General features: G+C 43.4%; 2 protein-coding genes across 15 annotated transcripts in view; one reads left to right on the top strand and one right to left on the bottom strand.

Annotated features, from left to right (window-relative positions):
* Window positions 1-22,356, bottom strand: part of LOC111081445 (protein furry) — a 48,169-nt gene that overhangs the window by 11,114 nt on the left and 14,699 nt on the right. For all 14 annotated transcript variants that reach the window (XM_041592616.1, XM_041592614.1, XM_041592615.1 and 11 more), the window contains 7 exons: window positions 21,821-21,988; window positions 21,607-21,756; window positions 21,381-21,550; window positions 21,131-21,285; window positions 20,941-21,051; window positions 20,726-20,880; window positions 18,386-18,549 (listed from right to left, as the gene is read on the bottom strand). In XM_041592616.1, the coding sequence (XP_041448550.1) occupies window positions 18,386-18,549; window positions 20,726-20,880; window positions 20,941-21,051; window positions 21,131-21,285; window positions 21,381-21,550; window positions 21,607-21,756; window positions 21,821-21,988 (1,073 nt within the window). The remainder of the gene's footprint in view (window positions 1-18,385; window positions 18,550-20,725; window positions 20,881-20,940; window positions 21,052-21,130; window positions 21,286-21,380; window positions 21,551-21,606; window positions 21,757-21,820; window positions 21,989-22,356) is intronic.
* Window positions 455-16,604, top strand: LOC111081446. Its single transcript, XM_022377511.2, has 8 exons — window positions 455-678; window positions 735-1,516; window positions 6,381-6,523; window positions 6,691-6,923; window positions 7,383-7,507; window positions 9,770-9,888; window positions 9,953-10,023; window positions 15,918-16,604. The coding sequence occupies exons 2-8, from the start codon at window positions 815-817 to the stop codon at window positions 16,013-16,015; spliced, it is 1,491 nt and encodes a 496-aa protein (XP_022233203.2). The 5' UTR covers window positions 455-678; window positions 735-814; the 3' UTR covers window positions 16,016-16,604.

The following is a 22,356-nucleotide window of genomic DNA, read 5'->3' on the forward strand; positions in this document are numbered from 1 at the left end:
GGTCGAAGAGGAACTCCAGTCTAATTAAATGGAGTGTAGCCGTGTAAAATATCGACCACATTCAATTCCACGAATTTCTAGTTTATCGGAGATAATATTCTCAGCCACAAGCCAAAACCTCAATCAAAAAGTTTTGGCATTCAAGGAAAAAATTAAAAATTAAAAATAAAACAAGATCGCCAGAGAGCGGGCCGGCGGGCCAGCAGACCAGCATCGCAAGAAGTTTGAGGGGAAAACTTTGAATGTGTGGCAAAAGTTTTTAAATCCACCTGAAAAAATACTTTGTTGTGCTTTTGTTTACTTCATTACGGAACTCGCGCGAAAAGATTTCCCGCCGATAATGAACTTGGGGGAAAAGACTAAGTGAACGGCAATCGAAAGTTCCAATAACTTTTGCGGGGTGGAATCTCATGCAAACACGCATAATAATAGTAGTGTACTTCTATTCGAAGGAATAGAGTGAGTGCGAATCTCAAGTGCAAGAGACACTAAAGTAAAGCACTTGCTACACACTTGGGGTGCAGTCGGAACTTTTAATTGTTTGACTTGGCAAGTGCTTGTCTGGAGACTTTCCCCCGAAACCCAGAAAAAGAAATGTGCAAAAGCGGAAAGGCGTAAGAGCAAACCGATTACCTCTTGCCAGAGCGTCAAATTGTTTAAGTTTGGCGAAGAGTGTTGGTGAGAAATGCAATTAATTAGTTGTATGGCCCTCGATTGACACCTCCTAGTTCTAGTTCTCCAAACAAACAACAAGAGAACACTCTCTTAAAGACCGAAAACAGTGTGCGAAATGGTTTAAAGTGTAGGAAAAACAATGGCAGATATGGATTATATGGAGGCAATAGCCAGCAGCAGCAGCAGCAACAGCGGCAGCGGCAGCAGCATATCAACCACAGAAGCAACAACAACCTCCAGCGATGGCAACGCAACAGCGGGAAACAGCGGCAACTCAAGCATGGCCATCGGCACGACTACCGACTCCACGGATTACATGTCCGGGGATGATGAGGAGATGCTACGCATCGCCTTCTTCATCGGGGACTTTGTCCATCAGTACTACATTCCGATACTCTGCTGCACGGGCAGCATCGGCAACATCCTCTCCGTGTTTGTCTTCTTCAAGACGAAGCTGCGAAAGCTATCGTCGAGCTTCTACTTGGCGGCGTTGGCCGTCAGCGACACCTGCTTTCTGGGCGGACTCTTTGCCCAGTGGCTGAACTTCCTCAATGTGGACATCTACAACAGGAACTACTTTTGCCAATTCTTCACATTCTTCAGCTACCTGGCCGCCTTCTGCTCCGTGTGGTTTGTGGTAGCCTTCACCGTGGAGCGCTTTATAGCTGTCATCTACCCACTGAAGCGCCAGACCATGTGCACTGTACGCCGGGCCAAGATAGTGCTCTCGTGCCTCACTCTGGCCGGATGCCTGCACTGTCTGCCCTACATCCTGATTGCCAAGCCCGTCTTTATTCCCAAGTTAAATGCCACCATTTGCGATCTCAACTCGGAATATAAAGTAAGTATTATCCCACATCCGCATCCGTATCAGCACGTGTATGTCCGTGTCCGTGTCCGTGTCCGTGTGTGTTTTTCCGGTAAAAATACTTTTTGTTTGATGTAAAATGTTTTCTGGTTGATGCAAACATCTCCCTGTCACACATCAAAATCCAACTTCATCAAACGCATTCTTCCGGTACCTAGAATTTTTCATTTGGGCTGCCATTGGTAACGGGGAGCGGGAGCGGGCGCGGGTGCGGGTCACCCATATGTATCTGCAAACGATGAATGGACAGATGATTCCTGGTATTTTTGAAATTTTGTCTGCCATTAGTATTGTTGGTGGAATTCGCAATGCTTTGTGCAAATAAATGGCCTACCAAATTGTTGAAAAATATCACAAAATTACAATCAAAGCATTTATGTACATTCGATTGTTGGCAGTGGAAAATGGATGGAACCCTTCTGTCATCGCCATTTACAGCTGGCTGCCTTTGAACCGCTTATATCCTTCGGATCCTTCGTTACTTTCGCTTCACATGGCATTGACACTCTCGTCAATTAACCCGGGCCCTCCAATAAATGTCGTTAAGATATGCGGAACACGCTTCCTTCCCATCGGCAGGGGCATGAGGAGGCGATATAATTTGGCCAGAACGAGAGCAATTAGTCAATTAGTTGGTGGCCCGCATACCGCTGCGTGGCTTTTGTGAGAACAAATTAACCATTTATTAGCGGAAGAAAAGGCCGCCACAAATTATCGCCCCAATATGTTTCACACAGACAGCGGCAAGCCAAAAATGGCAAAAGGCCAACAATAAATATAATCGCGACTGTAAAGTACCCTCTTCGCAAAAAGTTCTCCAAAGTTGAAATTGCAGACAAAAGATTCCGAACATTATTTCATTTGCTTTGCTTGCAAAAACAAAGAACAAAATCTTTATATCTGGGCATGTATTTTTGTATATTTTGGCTGCAATTACGAACCGCTCGATTAAATAGTATTTATGAGTTGTTTTTAGATCTCTAAAGATCTCTAAAGAATGTCTATAATAGAATGTGGGATTCTGAAATTTGGGCGCCATAATATTGTGCTATGTGTGGATTTGAATGAAGCAAAGAGGGAAGAGAGCGAGGGCACTGCATTAGTTCTTATTTATCCAAAAAGACTTTGTTCTGTCTGATCTACACGAATTTAAAATACCCTGGCAAAGGGAGAAACGAAGGACCGTTTGTAATTCGTAAAGCATGGCAAATATTTTTCCTGGACATTGGACATAGGCAAGCAAGGATTGGGACTGGGACTGGAAATGACAGGGACAAGCCAAAGCCGGAGCGCGTGTTCTAGGTCTGGGTGTGGCTCGCTGTCCGTGGCACTTTTCAGGCACTTCCGATGGTTATGAGGGTACAGGAAGCCATGGGTTCAGTTCGGGGCCAATTTCAATTCTCATGCCCCGATAAATCTCGAATTTCATTCCATTTCTCAGCTGTTTGCTGTTCTCTTGGTTCGTTTCTTGCACGGTTGAAGTCACGCTTTTTGGACCTGAAATTCAATGCTAATTTCGGTGTGTGTACCCAGACACAGTGCAAGTCAAACATAGGATAGGGACCAGGTGTATTACGCTGGGGAAACACAAGACGGGGCCTAGCGGCCTATTAGCCAAATTGGCCACACAATGAAGCGTAAAGAGTCGCGCCATCTTACGACTTGGCGAAGACAGCAGACAACAGCCCATGGATGATGGATGATGGATGATAGACATATGTACATGCATACATACATACATACAGGATAGAGGGATATTCAAATTCAATCAGCAACTCCGCCTGCCTGCCTGCCACTTGTCTGCAGACCACGAAATTATGCGCGGTTCCTCCTTTGACTGCTGGCAATATGCCAGGATGGATGGATGACAATCGAGTGGCAGGAGAATGGGGAGCCTCCTCCATCCAGCGCTGTAGAATATTGCAAAATGTGGAACACACAGTCGCCGTGTCCCAGGGAGCCCATAAATTTTCAAACAGACATCGCTTCTAAGCTTTAAATAGACGTTCTGCACTTGGCGGTTGGCATATTGAAAGAAACAAATCATTGGGTAATAGCATTCAAGAGGGAGCAGCAGCAAAAGCAGGAGCAGGCTGCTCCTCTTCTTCACATCCTCCCTTTGCAAACAGATGCCGCAGATAGCTCCGTGGGGCAAGAAGCACTCCAAGTAGACACTCACGCGGTTACTGCTCTCCCGCTGAATGGGATTCTAATGAATAGACAGACATATGATGGCACTTTACCGGTCTGGAATTATTGTTTAAGCTGATAAAAGGTAATTTTGAGATTCGTGGGAATTGAAACCACATTAAGGCTGGACAGAAAGACAAACAAAAAAAAACCTACCAGCTGCAGAAATTTAAGAAAATTGCCATAAATTAAATATCACTTAAAGAGCAGCAGCAGCAACCCGCTCACTTTTAGCCTCTGGCAATCTCTGGCCATCTCTGATGGGGGTCAGCAGCAACAGCAGCAAGCTTAGCCCTTTGAAGTGTAACTGGGAGCAGATGCAAAGCCAAATTGAAATTGACTGGGCCAAGAACAGAAGAACAGAAGGCTAAAAGGTCACAGGAAGTGTCTAAGAAGTCTTATGGCTAATGTCCGGCCCGCCCCCCAGGCAGAAATGGATGCCAACTCACATGTTGTGGACTGGAGTCGACATTTTGTAGCTCTGGATACTCGTTAAACATTTTTGCAATTTTGTGCCGATTTTTAATGGCTCAATCATACAACAATTTGGTAATGGGATAGAGGGGCTCTCAGCATCATACTCATCGCATGAAGAAGGCCATTGGTCATCGGGCTCAAAAGCAGGAGCCAATAAGAATTAAGTTTCAATTGGAATTAGTTATACGGCCTCAACAATTCCGTGTACGGGTATCAAGAGCATCAAATAGCAGCAACATCAACGTCTGTTGATTGAAAATTTACGAGCTATTACACTTTGATCCACTCGACACACAAAATAATATCGTACCACACACGAGCCGTGGAATATTGACGAAAAATACCAGGACTGGGCCCGGCCCCCAACAATAGCAAATAGCCAACAATAAATGGAAGAAGTAAATAAATTTAATGCTTTTGGTCATGTCCTTGGCTTTTGCCTGTTATGACAGGCCATTGAGGCCCTTCCGAGGTGTTTATCTATCCAGAGAGAGTTACCCCAAGGACTCCCACACCCATTGGGAAAATGGTCAAAGCCAAATAAAATGTCCAATCAATAGATCATTCATTCTCCCGATACGCAATATATAATTCATACGAGTATAATAATTATATTTTGAAAATGCTACACCTTTTCGGGGTCTTAGTTTTTGGCCTTTTAGCTGCCCATAAGGACAAAGGAAAATTTTGATAAAAAAGAAAAATGTTTGCTGCAGGCAACGCTCTGGAAATTTATGCCCAATATAAAATATATTGAAGCTGCAGCTCTAGGATGGATGGATGGATGGATGGCTGGATACTTGTTAAACAATTTTGATTTCATTCTTCTGGTGATTAACATATTCTGAATGGTTATGAAACATGCTTGCCAACACTTGAAATTATGTAAATGGAAATACAACAAGCCCCATCTGATGATGATGATGAAGAAGATGATACGGATGTTGATTGTGATGATTGCGAGTGCAGACAACCGTGTGGAGTGGTTCCTACCCCTGTTCTTTAAAGTGTTTTGGCTTAAATTTCCGCCAGAGACCAGACACCAGCACGTTTAATTAGACAAAAGGCTCCTAATGAATGATAATGCGCTTATGCTCTTCTCCATTTTTGGGTAATTGTGATTGAAACAAATGGCATTGTTTGTTTGGACATTAGCCAGAACCACAATGAAATAGAAGCGGCACTAGCAGCGGCACTCGAAGGCCGGAATGGCCATTCGCCCGCCCACATCGCACGTCCGATGGCTACGTCCCAATGTCCTGAAACATTACAGATTGAACATTTCAGACATGAAAGTATGCAGGCAGCCAGGAATTTATCAGGCTAAACCCTGAACCAAAGCCAAGAGCCCGGCTCTCGCATGTGGAATGGAATTTATCGACTACTGGATGCTCAATGAATGTAATCAATATGATTAATAATATATATCGAGTATTGGCAGATACTTGTCTCTGTATCTCTTCCACACGAAGGTGTTCCATGCAGAAACCCAAACTTAAATTATATTAATTGCACCTTGTTGTTGCCTATTAACTGTGCACTCCCCACACGAATGCAACATACCCTCTTTGCTTACCGGGCATAATAAATGCGCGGTACGCGGGGCAAATAGTTTACCGACAAAGCATTCAAGCCAAAGGCTATTGCTTTCTCTTCTCCCTCTTCGCTTCATCAAGCTGGAAATGCTGATGAAAAGTATGCCAAGACTGAAGAAGCGAAGCGAAGCGAAGAGAGACAGAGAGTGAGACGGTGAGAGAGAGATTGTTTTTGCGTGGAACGTGGCAGGAGTTTACAACTTATCAGTGGAGCTAAGAAATAATTCCATCGAATAGCGTGTGCAAATTATAAAGCCTTTCAAATACAACAACTACGAGTATTAAAGTAGAAAGGTTTTAAATTACAGCATTTTTTGGCTTGGCTTCGTTAAAGCGAAAGTTTACACAATTTAAGATTTTTTTTTTGTAATTTGCCACTCCCCTGGTTTGCCCTGTGTTTCTGTTCTTTGCAATCGAATTATTTGCAGCTTTTAGTATGGCAAACTCGATTAGAGTTGGCTCTATGAATTCTAGGGTGGAGTACAGCTGAATTACGTATACGCCGTGTTGATTGGACCACAAAACAAATCGAATTATCACCCAGAATAGCAACTCTTTCTGGTTTCTGTTTGCAGGAGCAGCTGGCCCTGTTCAACTACTGGGACTCGATTGTCGTCTATGCGGTGCCCTTCACCACCATTGCCGTGTTGAACACCTGCACGGGCTGCACAGTGTGGAAGTTCGCCACCGTCCGACGGACCCTCACGATGCACAAGATGTGAGTTGATTGTTGGCCTAAGTCTCATTCGATTTGGCTTTTGCATTTGCATATGCCCCTGAAAACGAGAAAAGTACCGAGTGGCCGGAAGGATTCACTTTGAATTATTCATACACGGATTGCATGGCAAATAATAAAATAATGTGTGTATATTTTGTATCCTACAGGAAGCCACAGACAACCAGCATGCCATCGAATTCGACGAGCCCCTCGGCAGCTGCCTCGTATCGTATTTCGACATCGTTGAAGCGCCAGAAGTCCACTGGCACACATCCGAGTGGACAGCATAGTGTGGCCAGGCAACAGCAGCAGCAGCAGCAGGAGGAGCACCAGCAGGAGCACCAGCAGCAGCAGCATATAAACAGTTGTCAGCACCATTGCGAGATTACAAAGAAGTCAGGTGAGCGAGCGATGCGATGATTCCTCATTCGGAAAACATTACTATGACATTCGCGACACTTCGGATGAGATTTTTCTTCTCAGAAAGAGGAGAAAAAGTTTCCAAGGAACGGGGGATGGCATGGCACGGCATTTCAGGGAAGGGAACGGAAGGGAAATGGCCAAAGTTTCTTTTAAGCCATTTCAGTTTCACTCGGAATTTGTTTTGAGCCAATTACCAGAGCAGAGAGGCCACACCGACTCAACATGTGACATTTAAGAATCTCGCAAAACAAAAGCTGAAAAACTCATCTGAGAGACATCCTGCCTCGCCTCGCCTCGCCTCGACAACTTTGGCTGACACTGACACAAAACTGTCTAACAATTTAGCAACTATCATATAATTTGCAACTAATTACAAAGTCCCCCCAACCCACCGCTGTCAACTCCTTAACTCAAGTGCTTTCCCCTCTCTTTAAAGATCGTCGTCACAAGGTGCAGAACTCCTCGCAGCTGAAGGTGACCAAAATGCTGCTCATTGTCTCGACGGTTTTCGTGTGCTTGAACTTGCCAAGCTGCCTGCTGCGCATCGAGGCCTACTGGGAGGTAAGTGGTGTGGAAATTTTAAAGCTGAAATCTGATTTCTCTGAATGAACATAGAATGAAAAGGCTGGCTGACTGACTGTCTGACTGACCTGGTGCACTTCCACTGCAGTTGAAGAGCAGTTCTTTTCCTTCTTTTGTGGGAAAGCAATCCATGCTTAACCTGCACCAATTGTGTGCTGGGACAATGGACCTGCCTCTTGGGAACGGTCTCTTGACCCAAATAGTTAGATAAACATGAAAAGGAGCAGACTAGGAGCGGCAGGGGGGGCAGCAACAGGGCAGTTTGGGGCGGCTCGTTATTCAGGCGCCCCTAATGCCTCGAATACAGAAGTTGTGTTATTGCTGGTTCTCCGCGTCGGCAGCTGTCGTTTGCTAATTATCTGCCCACAAATGCCCAGGCCCAATGCCCAAACTCGACAACAGTCCAGTCGTAACGAGCTTATGGCAACGACAAACTATTCTCAGACCCAACGGATGTGTAATGTTCTTCCTGCTACAGATACAGCTCCTTTTCTTTCCATTCCTTCCTTATGGAACTCCTCTCCGTTTGGCCCTCAAATGCCTTGTTTAATGCATGAATTACATCAAAAGGCAAAACATACGTACACTCGTATTAATGCCTTCGCCAGAGACAGCCTGACTGCTGGCATGGCAAAGGACTCCGCTCCCCATAGGTGTTAATTAGCCTTTAATTAGTTTGTGCACTTCGGAGGCACTCGCAAACCGTAAAAATAAAATCAGTTTAATGTATAAATAAAGCCTAAACAGTGGATGCGAGTATGAGAGAGTGTACCCTTTCAACGTGAGATAAATGTTGGTAATTATTAGCTAAATATATAAGGAATTATTGCATTGTGGCATAATAACAATATAGTATACTCGTACTCGTAATTTGTATTTAATTTTTTCGACAGCAATTAAAATGGAAATAATTGGACTTTGTTGGGGATTTACACAACCACATCACGATCTCACATTCAATTACTAAAAATTCATTAGAGAAATATTGTTTCCATATTGTCATTCGCTGCAGACGCCTGCTGCTGATACTGCTGATTTTCATGTTCATTTATTCTCCATCATGGCCCTGCCAGACACGACTTTCTCACGCATTAAATTCCACTTACGAATGCCATTCCATTCCTCTCGTAATTTTCACATTCAACATTCGTTCGGACAAGGCTTTGGTTTAGCAAATCCTTCTGCTAGAAGGGCAGACTGCGTCTCCTGCCACGCACTCAATCTCTCAATCCACAAAAGCTGAGTCGTGCTGATGGGCCATTCGGCCTCAAGTCGTCACCGCTCTGACCGATTTTTCGTATGCAAAAACCAGTCCACTTCCCATGCTGCTGGACAGTCGGCTAAATGAATAAATTTTGGTTGAGAGAACACAGGATGAAGCAAAAACAATCCACACTGAAGTTTCAATCACCACAAAAAACCAAAAAAAAAAATAAAAATTAGAGTAAAAATTTATTTGAATGAATCATTGAACATGCAGCTGCAACATTCAAGTTGTGTTTGTTTTTCTGATTAGAAATGAATCAGTGATGTGAGGGGTGTAGAGAGATCTTACTCCCAAAAACCCAAATGCCTAATGCTTATCCAATATCCTCTTTTCCTCAGCAACAAACACTTATCCTGAATCCCAAATCTGTCCCAACTTTTGCTGTAAAGAAAATAAATATGCTCTTCCGGAAGAGTATTCGTGGAAATTGCTTTTCACACCCAAGTTCACATGCCAACTTAAAAATGGGCCAGAACTCAAACATTGATTGCGACACAAAGTTAATTGAGTGGAAGGAAAGAGGCTCCTCGATAGTCAGAATTATTTTGCTGCCCCTGCCACGCACACACACACACGCTTTTTGTGTCACTGTGCTCCCCATTTGTGGTTCAACAGGTCAACGAGAAGCCTGGGATGCGGAACGTGTCCAGTTCAAATGATGAAAGGAAGGACAGCGGAGCGGCGTAGAGTGGAGAGATTCCTTTAAAGCCTTGTACGACGGGTAACTAATGACACAAAGCAGGCATTCGCATAGCCATTAGCATAGGCAATTAGTGAATTATTAACCTCCAACCTCGAAATCCGCTGAGGCCTTAAAACGGCACAGTCCGTTGTTAGGTAGGTTATGGACGTGGGCCGATTCATAAATAGAATGGTATCCAAGGCGACCGCAGGCTCTAATTGGCGCATGAACTTCATTCTAATGTTATTTCCCTTTGTACCATCTCTCCCAATCGCACCCAATCGCTTGGCAGACCGAATCGGCCAGGAATGAGAACTCAACAATTGCTTTGCAATATATATTTCACGCTTTCTTCATCACAAATTTCGGCATCAATTTTGTGCTCTACTGCGTCAGCGGACAGAATTTTCGGTAAGTAAATCCACCGCAAATTATCGCAAACAAGAATTTTAGCATTTTCCCATTACCTCCACAGCAAAGCAGTGCTGAGCATTTTCCGGCGAGTATCCGCCGCCCAACGTGAGGCGGGCAACACTCAGGTGACAGGTGAGTCAGTAATTTCAGTCACATTTTAATCGAAGGACCCGCAATGCATACACGACATACTCCACACACGGCAATGAAGTGCAAATTCAATATTCAACAAATACGATTTTTGAAAACCTTGGAATTTAATTGGTTTGAAGCCAAGCGAATGTCTCAGTTTGCCCTCAAGCTTACGAGGAATATGCAGTTACAGGAAAGAGAATTCATTCAAGTGGATTTTGGATATCTTTTTAGGCATCCAGTTGATTACAAGAAAGATAGTGGGGTGAGAATGTATTCTTAGGGTTTTCAGATATCTCTCTGGTAGGAAAGATTTCAGAGAATTACCTGAATTTAAAATGTTCAACTCTATGAATATTTATTAGAAATAAAACTTAATTGGTTTAAACGAAATATGATAACTCTTGAGAAATGACCGAATCAAAGTTCAATTAGAATACAAATTCAGCAAATCGGAAAGGATAGACCGACCACTCGTCCAATCGAATTTTAATGCCAAAATACACCGCCATTCAAGTCTTGCCTCGGAAGGCAACTCCAAATTGCTTCCCTTCTTTGCTCTGTGAATAAATTTTCTCAATGAAAAGCCCTCGAGTCAAACGACTTAGCGGAAAAGAAAACTTTTTACAATTCCTTCTTTACTTTTAAGCTTTCCTTAAAGCAGACTAGGTCCTGCCTGACTAAATCTCCAACGGGACTGCGTCCGACAGCTGCAGCTTAACAGCAAAAAACGAAACCGCTGTCCTGCAGAGAAGGATGAGGGAAAGTAATGTAGCTGGTGGGGGGTCTCTTTTCAATCTTTAAATATATGGATGATGGGTCCCATCCACTTCTAATTTCAGCGCCTTAACTAATTTGTGCTGCCACGTGCCACAAACTATTCAACCCATGGGCACAAATAACTAACTATGCAACTGCTGCAATAAATAAATGTAACTAAATATAATTGGATGCTCCGATCTGTTGCTCTGTGGCAGCCACTGCTAGTCCGACAAAATTTCAGATGAAACTCAACAAAACCAAACAAAGCTTAAATGATAGAAAAATAAACAAAAAGAGATGTCACCAGCAGCTGAGCAGCAGAGCGAAAATTGAGTAACGGATTAAAGAGACCACTCAACTTTCTACGCATCATTTTCAGTGTCAGCAGCTGGAAAATAAAATCCAGCAATGCAATTTGCCAGTAGTGGGGCTCAAAGAGGGGCAACGAGTGCCAGAAGCTGGGGTCCGAGCGCTGGACTTGCGCTTTTTTCTGTTAGCTCGGGCTAAACTTTTCCAATAACACACATAGCCAGGGTGGCCAGGGCCAGGGCTTCGGCTTAATGAAGGCAAACAAAACAGCATCCGCCACGACACTTTTCCCTAGTTTTGTTAATGAAATGTGCTCGGGAAATGACAAGGAATATTAAAGGGACGTCTAACTTGAGCGAGGGGAAAAATGGTTTCCGAGTTGTCAGTTTATTGAACCCCAGCCCAATTGCAGTTGCCACAAATAAGAACTTTAATGTTTCCAACTGAAACTATTTTATTTTATTTAAAACCCTCAAAGGAAAGCAGCTTAGAAAGGCTCATTTAATCCAACCCAAATCTTTCCTGGGAAAAGTAGTAGTGGGATATAATATTTCTCAATGGGCATCAATTTTTAATGCACTAAAGTCTGCCCCATATCAGTTGTTGCTGTTGCATAGTTTGGTGTGCCCCCGATATGGATTCAATATTAATTCAAATTCAAATTTATTCTTTTATAGCTTTGAGAGAGGTCGAGAGGCACTTGAGGCACTTGATCCCCGAGCAAACAGTGTTGTTCTTTCAGTCTCCTCTCTGTGTAGTCGTTAAATTTAGTTTTACGATACCCGGGGCAGAACCTTTGCGGGAGGCATCAATTTTTAATTTCTTACTAAAGGCAGGCAGTGCTCTCGGGTGCCAATCTCTTAGGCTCTCTTCCGTCTCATACCCCGCTCACCACTTATATTGGAAGCCATCAAAATGTTCTTTATATTTATTCAACAATATGGTTTTTCGTCGGCTGTTAATTAAAAGTGTTTGCCGATTCATTAAAGGCAAACGAACAAAGGCCACGGTTCCCAACGAGGGCAGCAAAAGTGCAGGCAATTCTGCAGGGGGTTTGGCTTAAGGAACGAACTGTTGCAAGGTGTTGGCAGATGTGGCAAGAGAGAATGTGAAAAGCAAATTAAATTAAACGAAATTTACTGCCGACGGCAGGCTTCACATGCAGCAGTCTTTTGCGCTTCCTTGCTTCTGCCTTCTGGCCCACGAAAGGAATCAAACGGGATGGAGTCGTCGTGTGCTCCGTGCAAATATTTACATCGTTCAAATATACCCAAGGTGTCGGTGTTTGTTTGAAGGGAGTGGAGTGTGTGGCAGCATCGGGGAGCAGTTGCAGCGCACCAAATGAAATAACATTCCAGAATTGACACACGGCAGGAGACTTATTAAAATGATGACTATTTGTTGTTTGTCAAACGGTTTGTTCCTTTACCATTTTGTTTGTTCATTTGTTTCCTGAACTCCAAGGAAACTACGCCCTTGGCTCTTTGCGAATGCTTTAAAGTTGAAATGAGGGAAATGAGTTACATTTTGATGAAAAATAGTCGGCACTTCCTCTCGGATGTACCCTCCATGCTAATGGGAAAACTGAACTCAATTGGATCCCAAAGCACCTTCGCTCAACTGGCGCTTTTAATGTGGAAATCGATTCGCTGGAAGTGCGCAATGGCTACCTATTCATGGCCAATCTGCACCTAATCACGGCCTGAGGCGGCGCTCGTATCCTGCGCTCTGCAAATACATTTTCTTCTTGGGATTTTTCGCCAAGCATTACTCATACGCCGCGTGTTACGTGCGCTGAATGCAATAGCCACAATAGGAGGACTCTGCGCCACTACTCTCGCGGTTCGCACTCATCCGATCTCGTCCGCTCTTTCGCTCTCATTACGGTGTTGCTTATTGGCCATAAATTACCGAAGCCTCCTGTCACGTTCTCCCCATCCGCATCTCTATCCGTGTATGTCCCCCGAACCCAAGTCAATCAGTGCACGTCTCTGGAGGAAGCAGTGCGAGTGCCACTCGCTTCCACCTCTCAAGCCATCTGCTCAATGCCGCGATTCAAGCATGCCACAGCAGATTCGAGTGGATATGATGCAGTTGGGAGTGCTAGACGAGGCTGTTACCTCGACTACAGTTCAGCGATAATACAGTCAACGGATGTGGGGATGTATTCTGAACAAAAGTCCAGTGAGTTTTTAAATTCTTGTGAGAATAATTATACTTAAAAGTTTCCTATAGCCATAACTGGCATATTTTAAAAGATCGCCTGAAATTCTGCTTATCTGCATGAACTAAACATACCCTGGTTGCCCATACCCATTCAGCGAATGCCTAGAGAACACTGAAATGTGCTTGTAAATTTCAGCAAAGGCCACTTGTGAGACAGTCCTGGGAGAGGCGGCTCTGACTATGGCTATGGCTATTCATTCACAAACAAAACAGAACGAAACACAACATTTCACTTAAGTTTTCGACGATGTCTTCACAGTTCTTCAGAGTAGAAGTTAAACTTGTGATGACGTGAGAAGTCGTTGCCTTTTGTGTTGCTGACTGTATAATTTATATAATAATTCAGTGAATAAAAAGCTGACACACAAAAGCAAATACGTCAAGGACAGCCCGAGGAACGTCATCATTAATCTTGCCAGCCCACAAATAAACACACATGGCAATCATCTTAAAAAAAAAAATGTGGAAGAAAACGACACAAGAGCTTGGCATTCGATGAAAGAAGGAGACACAACACCCCCTCGAGATGCTAAAGTGTCGAAAGGCTATTTATATTCCACGGTTGCGGAAGATACATTTAAAGTAATTAAAAAAGGAAGTCAAGAGTCTGTATGTATGTATGTAAAGTGTGGAGCATATAATTTCGGGTTTAATTTAGGATATTTGTGAGTCTTGGGAGTAGAGGTTACTGAAGATGGCCCGAAAATAGCTGCTGCCAAGGATAATCACGATGGCCCTGCGGCAGAGATCATCAATGAACAAACGCAAACACGACACACACCCACAACAAAAAAAAAAAAAAACAAAAAATAAACAAACAAACATTCGGGAGGAGCGGAGCATTGAATGGAAATTGCCGCTGGCTAAAATATATTGGCACTTTTATGCGAGTATTTTATGGGATACGCTGTACGGTATTCGGATGATTGATTAGCTCAGATTGCCGTGAAATACAATACAATATTCCAGTGAAAAAGGCAAGACAAAAAGAGGGGACATTGAGATATTCTTTTAAATGAGCTCATTTGGAATATGCCAAGTAAAATGATTGCCATATTCAGCATTCGATTGGATATCACAAAAAAAAAAACCACATATATATAGGGTGTAAAAACGTGTTTCGTACCCATCAGCAGTCAGCAGGTGAAATCCCCCACAAATAAGCCCTGGGAGTGGCAGTAAGCTCCTCATTGAAACCCACTAACGGGACCAGGACTGGACCCCAAAATACCGAATTTATAGTCTGCTTTTGAGCCATAACACAACTGCGGTAATATTGTCGTAAATCGCAGCTTTGTGTATTTGAATGTCCAGCAACCAAAAAAAAGACACCTAAGTATGCAAAAAGCCAAATAGGACTTTGCCCAAGCGATTAATAAATATCCTGTTTGATGGGCCATTTTAATTCCTAACGCTTCATAAAATACGTGATGAGTGGTGCAGCGATATCAAGGGGGGAATTTAAGCCCTGCATTTGAAAAGGATTTCAATTAAATGTGTAAATGAACAAAAAATAAAGGGAAACTAATCTGGTTCCGTTCCTAAAAGGTTCAAGTCCCTAATTAGGATTTATTTAGTCAGAGGGCAAAGGACATGTTAAAAATCGAATTTAAATTCATTAAAGAGTAGCAGAGTCACCCACCAATCAACCAAATAAAGGTGGCTTTGTCATGCATACACTGTCATAAAATAATATGTGATAGTTATGCTACATTTATTTTTAGAAGCTTTCATAGCGGATGATTTTGCGTTGTGTGCAGCTTACAAGAAAGCCCTCTTGCAATTGTATCCTTGTTTTTGGCTGTACTTTCGGCTGAGTACCTCTCTGAAGCCAGGGCACACGAAGGGACCATAAAAGAGTTCAAGAGCACTTCCCTGTGCGGAATAGGGAAAGTGATTGTCTTGCATACAGTGTCACAAATGCATGTTTAATAGTTTTGCTTTCAAAGAATTTCTTTAACGGTTCCTTCTTCATTGCTGATTTCGCTCTATGTGCATTCATATCTACCCTTTCGGCTGATATCTCTCGTAATCGGTATCTCTCTCTATGTCTCTATCTCTCCCACTGTAACCAATAAATGAGTGCATAAGTAAACAGCATCTACATTGCATTGTGTGCCAATAACAATAATATTAGAGCAATAATTTTAAAGTCAGAAGCGCAAGCTTAATTTAAACTGATAAAATTAATTAACTTTACTTCTCAACACAAGAAATGCAATAAACATAACATAGCAAGCGCAGGAACACAATAATTATTTTCAGCATCAATATAACTGCAAGCTGGCACGAATCAATCTCGGAATGTGTGTTATTAACCATTATTCAACTTTGACATCACACGTGCACCTGCCATCCTCCATCAGACGTACACGCACATGTACACCCATTAAGTGAATGCCAACCCCAGCAAAAAACTCATTTGACTGCATTTAATGATTTTTTGCTATGGCAATTTGAATTGTAGGGAATGTAATAGAAATAAATTAATATGCTACACGAGGGCTTATATCACTTATATATAAAGGAGCTCTCTCTCTCTCTCCATCTTTCTCTGATTTTACCTAATTTTCAGTAACTTTCTTTCTTTTTAACAGTGTCGGAATATTGCCGTAATACAGGCACCTCCACCCGTCGGCGGATGATGACGCAGCATTGCTGGAACGAAATGCACGAGTTGCATCCACTCAAGTGAGGCCAGTAGGGTGGAAGCTATAAAGCGGCAGCCGTGCCACTACATCTACATCGACGGGGGCCCCACTCTTGAAAGGCGAATGGCAAGTGGAGGAGAAACAGCGCCCGGGGATAAGCGAGAATTTCGATTTTAATTAGATTGCAGCAAACAAAACACGAAAAAAATGTACGAAAAAAAAAGCTAAGATAAAGCACACAGAAAACGAAGAGTCCAAGAAAAAATTAGTATTCAGAGTATTCAAGACACAAAAAATAAAAAAAAAGGTGCAGGGAAAAATTTGTTTGTGATGTTTGCTAAGGCCAAGTAAAAGGAAATTGCACAGAAAATAGAAAGAACAAAATTAAATTTAAATAAAAGTAGACAAACAGCTACATTTTGAAGTGTTTAAATAACCGCGTAGAATTAAAAATGAATCGACTCTTTTTGTTTCGCTTAATTAAACCAAAACTTTAGCCTAATTCCAATCTAAAATCCCTGAAATTGGAATCTAATTGAAAATGTCAATATCGAAAACCAAACCAAAAACCAAAGAAACCAAAAACCAATGATATCAATGTATGACAGTTTAATCGAGCGATGTATAAATGTAATAAATGTTAATTACGTTAAATTGAAGGCCGACAAAAGCGTTTTAATTGAATCTGCCAATGGCCATAACTGCCATTTAAATCATTTTCATTTTCCAATTGATTTAACTTGATTATCCCCCTACGCCTCCCACAGCATCCACCACCATTTTGAATGGGGGCTCAATGGGGCTTTTCATTTGGTAATTCGCCAACTTACGGACAATTGAATTTGCGAAATAAGATCTCATCCTACCCGCTGATACTCAATCCTCGCGGGCTTATCCCCCACACGGAGCTTGTCCGTCCGATGGCCGAAAGGCAGAATCATGGCGGCTTATTATTAGCATTTTACCTTTTCAGGTGGAGATACTCTCACTATGAGGTACAGGTTCAGTAGCATGGCGCATGGAGCATGGAGCATGGAGGATGCATCATCATCATCATCAACAGCAGTGGCAGTAACAGAAGCAGCAGCAGCAACAAGAAGGAGGAAACTTCATCAGCTTAGTGAAAATACAGAAAAAAAGGTCCAAAGAGGCTTAGGGGGGTTGGGTCTGGGTAATGTTTTTGGGTAAACAGCTTAAAATCCAAAGACAAGCAACTTGCCGAAGTAGCAGCCGTGTAATCTGTCTAATTATAGAATCGCCCCCGTATATTGGTCCAATCTGGGGGCACACAAAATTCCCTTATCCCTTATCCTGTAACATTCAATTTCTGAAGACAAATGCTCTCAAGGATCTGGATTAAAATATACGAGTACACCCGCAGAGTACACAGAAATCGAAAATCGAAAATCGAAAGTAAAAGCGAAATGTAAACAAGCGTCAATCCAATCAAAGAAAAACGGAGGTGGCTACAATTTACGCATCCGTTGGAGCAGCATCTTATCTTATCCAAAGCTTCTTACGTAATGCAATAAAACACACACACACAAAATACCCCCGCACAGAGAAAACAGCATCAATAAGGTGTATGAAATTAAAATGCAAAATACAAACAGCAGCAGGAAAAATAAACAACACTTGACGCTTGACGCACTGGGAAATGTTGCCGGGGGAAATGGCATAGGGAGCAGGAACATCTTCGACTGCGGCAGACAGTGAGCCCATCGCAAACTCGGATTTGAGCCCTGAGATGGGGCTGAAGGGCCAACTCAAACACAACACACATTGTGAACACATTAGGGATTACGGAGCAGCGGCAAAAGAAACCTAATTTCAGGGGCATGGGTATGGCCACCTCCCAAAGAATTCCAGCGGATGCGGTCGGCTACCTAATAACATATTCTGCCAAAAGAACCCATAAAAAAGCAAGCAAAGTTGACTCCAAACAGCTTTGCCTTCACTTCAGTTAAAGCTTTAATTTCTTAAGTTGATTGAGACATAAACGAACGTAGTTTCAATCTGATTCTAATTAGTTTGAGTCATTTTGGCTTCTCAATTGTGAGTACACACTAAAGTTACACTATTACCAAGTGCAGACCTTTAAGCCTGAAAGCCTTAATTTGACGTTAGTTGCTGTTTTACCTTCTTAGTATCTATTTAACCCTTACAGTTGGCTCAAGTTTCTTTCATTTACAGCTTTTCACAGCTTTTCACTCGTTCCATACCCAAAACAAAAGCCATCATTATTTCATGCCAACGTAAACGTTGCAGTGCCACCCTCTCTCTCTCTTACAACGTTCCCCCGCCACTGAGCCACTCGGGACTAAAGTTTTCCGTCAAGTATAAGCCAGAAGTTTCATTTTATTCCAGCACCATTACTAGTAGTTTTCTGCCATGTCAATAAGAAGAGCTCATACCTTTCTCGTTGTCGCTGTGCAGGGTCCCAACGACACTGCCGAAGAAGCGCTTGTCCAGGATCTGCAGCAGTTGGAGGGCGGTGGCATGCACCTCCACGCGCGGACAGCCCGTCATCAGTAGCGTCACGGTTATCACTGATGTGTAATGGTCGCACGGATATTCCCTGAAATAGAAATTCAAGTTAAAAAATATCTTTAATAAAATAAAATTGAAGGGGCACCAGTCGTGGGGGTTCTTAATGACTTTTTGACTTGTGGTTTTGCGTTCGTCTTGACTTATTATCCCACAGAGCGTGCAGAGTCAACCGTTTTCCGGTAAATGTACGAAAAGCCATTAAAACGCCGAAGCTTACTATATGTTTGCATATATGCATCTATGTATGCACATTTCCCCCGAAGCTGGTCCTACGGACAACAGCAGTTGCAGGACAACACGACTAACCCAACCCCACGTCCATGCCAACATATTTCACGCCCTACATTCAAGTGAATTTTTTATGCAAATCGATTTTTGGCTTTACATTCCCATACACGATACACGTGGAAGCGGGCAACAAAGTACCGGATTTTATTCGTTTGGCTGTAGGTGGGACTTATAGGGAATATAGCGCCACGAAAGTGGAAAAATCTCATTAGCAGGCACTATAGACCAATTTCGACATACTACTCCACAATATTGGTGCCACTTAAGGAGATAAATGGTGTGCGAAAAAGTTCACAAAACTTATTGGCATTTTCAGCGCATGTGTAAAATATTTCAGGGCATTTCACCGGGGGCGCTAACATCAAAGTTCATGGCTAAATTGCCGGCCATTTAAATAAAGCGAATTTTCAGACGCAAATTGCCCTTCGATAAGCCTGGGTCACAATGCCCGGCCACCACCAACGGACCCGCAAAGCCACCAGCAAGACACAATATTTCGATATAATCAATCCATTTGTGCCTCAAGTTCCATGGCACTTCCGTTTCCTTTCGTTCTGTCAAGCATTCTTAAAGCATTCTTGTTCAACAATTTAAAGTTATCCGGCCAGCATTTCCACGCTCTGTCCAATAAAATGTGAAATATGTACATATATGTGGCATTTTATGTGGCAGCCACTTATGTACACTCTGTTGCAGCTTAAAAATCCGCCAATCAAATGCCTCGAAAAAATGTGAAAAGAGTAACAAGCAAACTTGCATGAGTGGCCGATGGATGCTGGATGCTGGATGCTGCATGTGGCACAAAAACTCTCTCACATTAAATCGCACACAGGAAGACCAGTACAGCCGACAAAGACGCGTGTGCTGCCGCAATCTTCCTTGATTGAGGTTTGATTTTAGGAAGTCCATTTAATCACAACCTCAATTTGGACAAACCACAAATTAGTGTTTGCCTTGGTTACGATAAGAGGGAAGAGTTCAATGCACCTTGAACCCTCAGCAAATGTCAACACATAGCAAATGAAAACCAGAAATTGCGGCGAGACTGAGGCTGAGATTAATGTGGCAGACGTGCAAATTAGTTTCCATTGAAACTAAATGCAAACCAATTCTCAAATTCGCTTGTTCGCCAACATGTTGTTTCAGAGTGAAACTTGTGGTGTGCTCGCGCGGCGACATCATGCAAAATTAACAAACATCAAAGGCAAAGTGCTACGAGTATTACCTTGGCATAACTTTCAAAACTTACGAGGAATTAACTATTTCTCATAAGCTTTCAACTAATTTATATTATTCTATCCGAAAGCCTCTGATAAGTCTGGCATTAATATTTCTTGGTATTCAATGCTCAAAGCATTAGATGCGAAATTGCATTCGCAATTGAAACATTTGCCGCCTGTGCCTTGGCATGCATTAAATGCAGTGAGCCATGCCATGCATGCGGCTTTCATATTAATGTTTATCTACGAAATGCTCCTGTTCTTGCCGACATAATGGGGGAAAGTGAAAAATAAGAAGCGGAAATAAAAATCGTGCATGGCCTGAACAAATAGGCTGTCAGGCACTAGTGCCCCCTCCTCCCCACACCACCCACGCATTCTGTGGTGTGGTGTGTTATGTCTGCGTGTGTGTGTGTGTAAACTTAAAGCGATTCCATTGTCGGCAGACACGTGAAACGATACTTAAGTGTGCCCCCCAGTGCGGTAATGGGAGAGGAGGCTGGATATATGGCAAAATAAGCTTATGAGCAATGTGGCACGGGGGCAGTGGAGGACAACAGGCTGTTACAAATTAAAAGGGGCACGGGCAAGGGAACGCTCACGTAAGGCGCTTAAACATTAAGCGCTGCTACCTTCACCCTCCATGTGCGCCTCCCCCCTACACACACTCCCACTGCCACTCCCACTGACACTTACTTGGCGCTAAAGATCGAGGCCAGGGCCAGGAAGCAAGCATCCGCTTCGCGTGGAGTCGATGTATAGCAACGATCGATGACCCACTCAAGGAGTTGGCCCATGTCCGGATTGGATTCCAGCAGCAGCACCACCGTATCCCGAGCCAATTGATAGATCTGTTGGGTTATAAGAATTGAAATATGTGTGGTTCCTCTATGTGTGTGCGGGAGGGGTACCTTTTCGTCCTTGGAGGTTAGCAGCAGATCCAGCCACTTGTATATGATGCCATCGTCTTGCAGGTGCGGCGCATAGAATATGTGGCCGCAGCAGAGCAGAGCGGACATGGCCTGTCGCGCAAACAAGAAAGCAGAAAAAACTTGGTTAAGACTTTTGGAAGCCGTGCTCTCTGCGGATTATTAAACTTGCCTGCAAAGCGCTGAACTGCAGCTTCTCCTCCTCGAGGGTCTGGCCTATCTGCGGGGTAATGCCCAGTGGCTTGGAGAAGCTGCCACACCACGTGGCAAACAAATTGAATAGATTGCGCTTTAGGTCGCGCATCAGCAGCGTGGCACAGGACTCCACTAGCAGATGGAGAAGGAGATCAAATAAACGGGTGGCAATCAGTCTTGAACACATGGATATATGTATATATATATATATTCGTTTGAGGGCTTACATGAGAAGTTCTTAATCATTTTGCGTATGAAATTGCAAAAGTGCGCCTTCACCTCGCGTATGCTGAGATTGTCCTTGTCCGTTTCGGCCATTAAATAGGCCATGGCCCCCTCGATGTACTCCACAAAGGTCGGATGCAGCGACATCGTGTCACGTTCCAGTACACAGGTGCTGCAAAATGACGGTTGACGAAAACTTTCCAATGAGCACCAATCATGGGTACGCACCTCACACCAAAGGTTCCATTCTCGGCAATCTTCTCCAGGACTCTTACCACCTGCACGCGCAGGGCATCGCGGCGACGTCTCCGCCGCATGTTCTCCTGCTTGCGATCGACTGCCTCTCGTATGTACAGCACCAGCTCCTCCATCAGATCCCTGCCAGAGCCACCAAATTGTTGAATAAATGCTCAAATTTAGCTGCAAACGTTTTGGTGCTTACTTGAGCGCATCGTGGTTTATCAGGCCCAGCGCATTGACGGCGGCATCCCGCACATCCACTACCTCGCAGCGCAGGAGGGGAACCACCAGCTTGTAGAGGGCATGGGGCGAGGCGCTGCCCATGGCAGACTTGTCACTGCGATCGGCGTTCAGGGAGTCCGGCGATGAGCTGTAAAATAAATTTATAGCCAGGGATTTGTAGTGTCAAACAGTGATGACGGGGAAAAGAAAAGCTCTCCCCGGAGGGCCAGTACTCGTAATCTCTGTTAATGGTGATTCTTGTTCGACTTTGTTGTGTCGTCTGTGTCGGCTTTGTCGCCTTGGCAGGGCCATGGTCAGGCCATCCATCATTAGGCAGAGGTCCATAAAGTTTATTTAGATTTAAAATGATGCACGGGCCTGGCTCTTAAATTCAGTTGCCAACCGGCTGACAGAATGGTTCAGTTGTTCCACAGACGGACGTTATACAGAGGGAAAACACAATCCTTTCTCTCCTGCATTCCAACGATAAACATTATGAATATTAAATTCGAAATC

Source organism: Drosophila obscura, unplaced genomic scaffold (genome assembly GCF_018151105.1).
Source record: "Drosophila obscura isolate BZ-5 IFL unplaced genomic scaffold, ASM1815110v1 contig_181, whole genome shotgun sequence".
Taxonomy (NCBI): Eukaryota; Metazoa; Arthropoda; class Insecta; order Diptera; family Drosophilidae; genus Drosophila; species Drosophila obscura.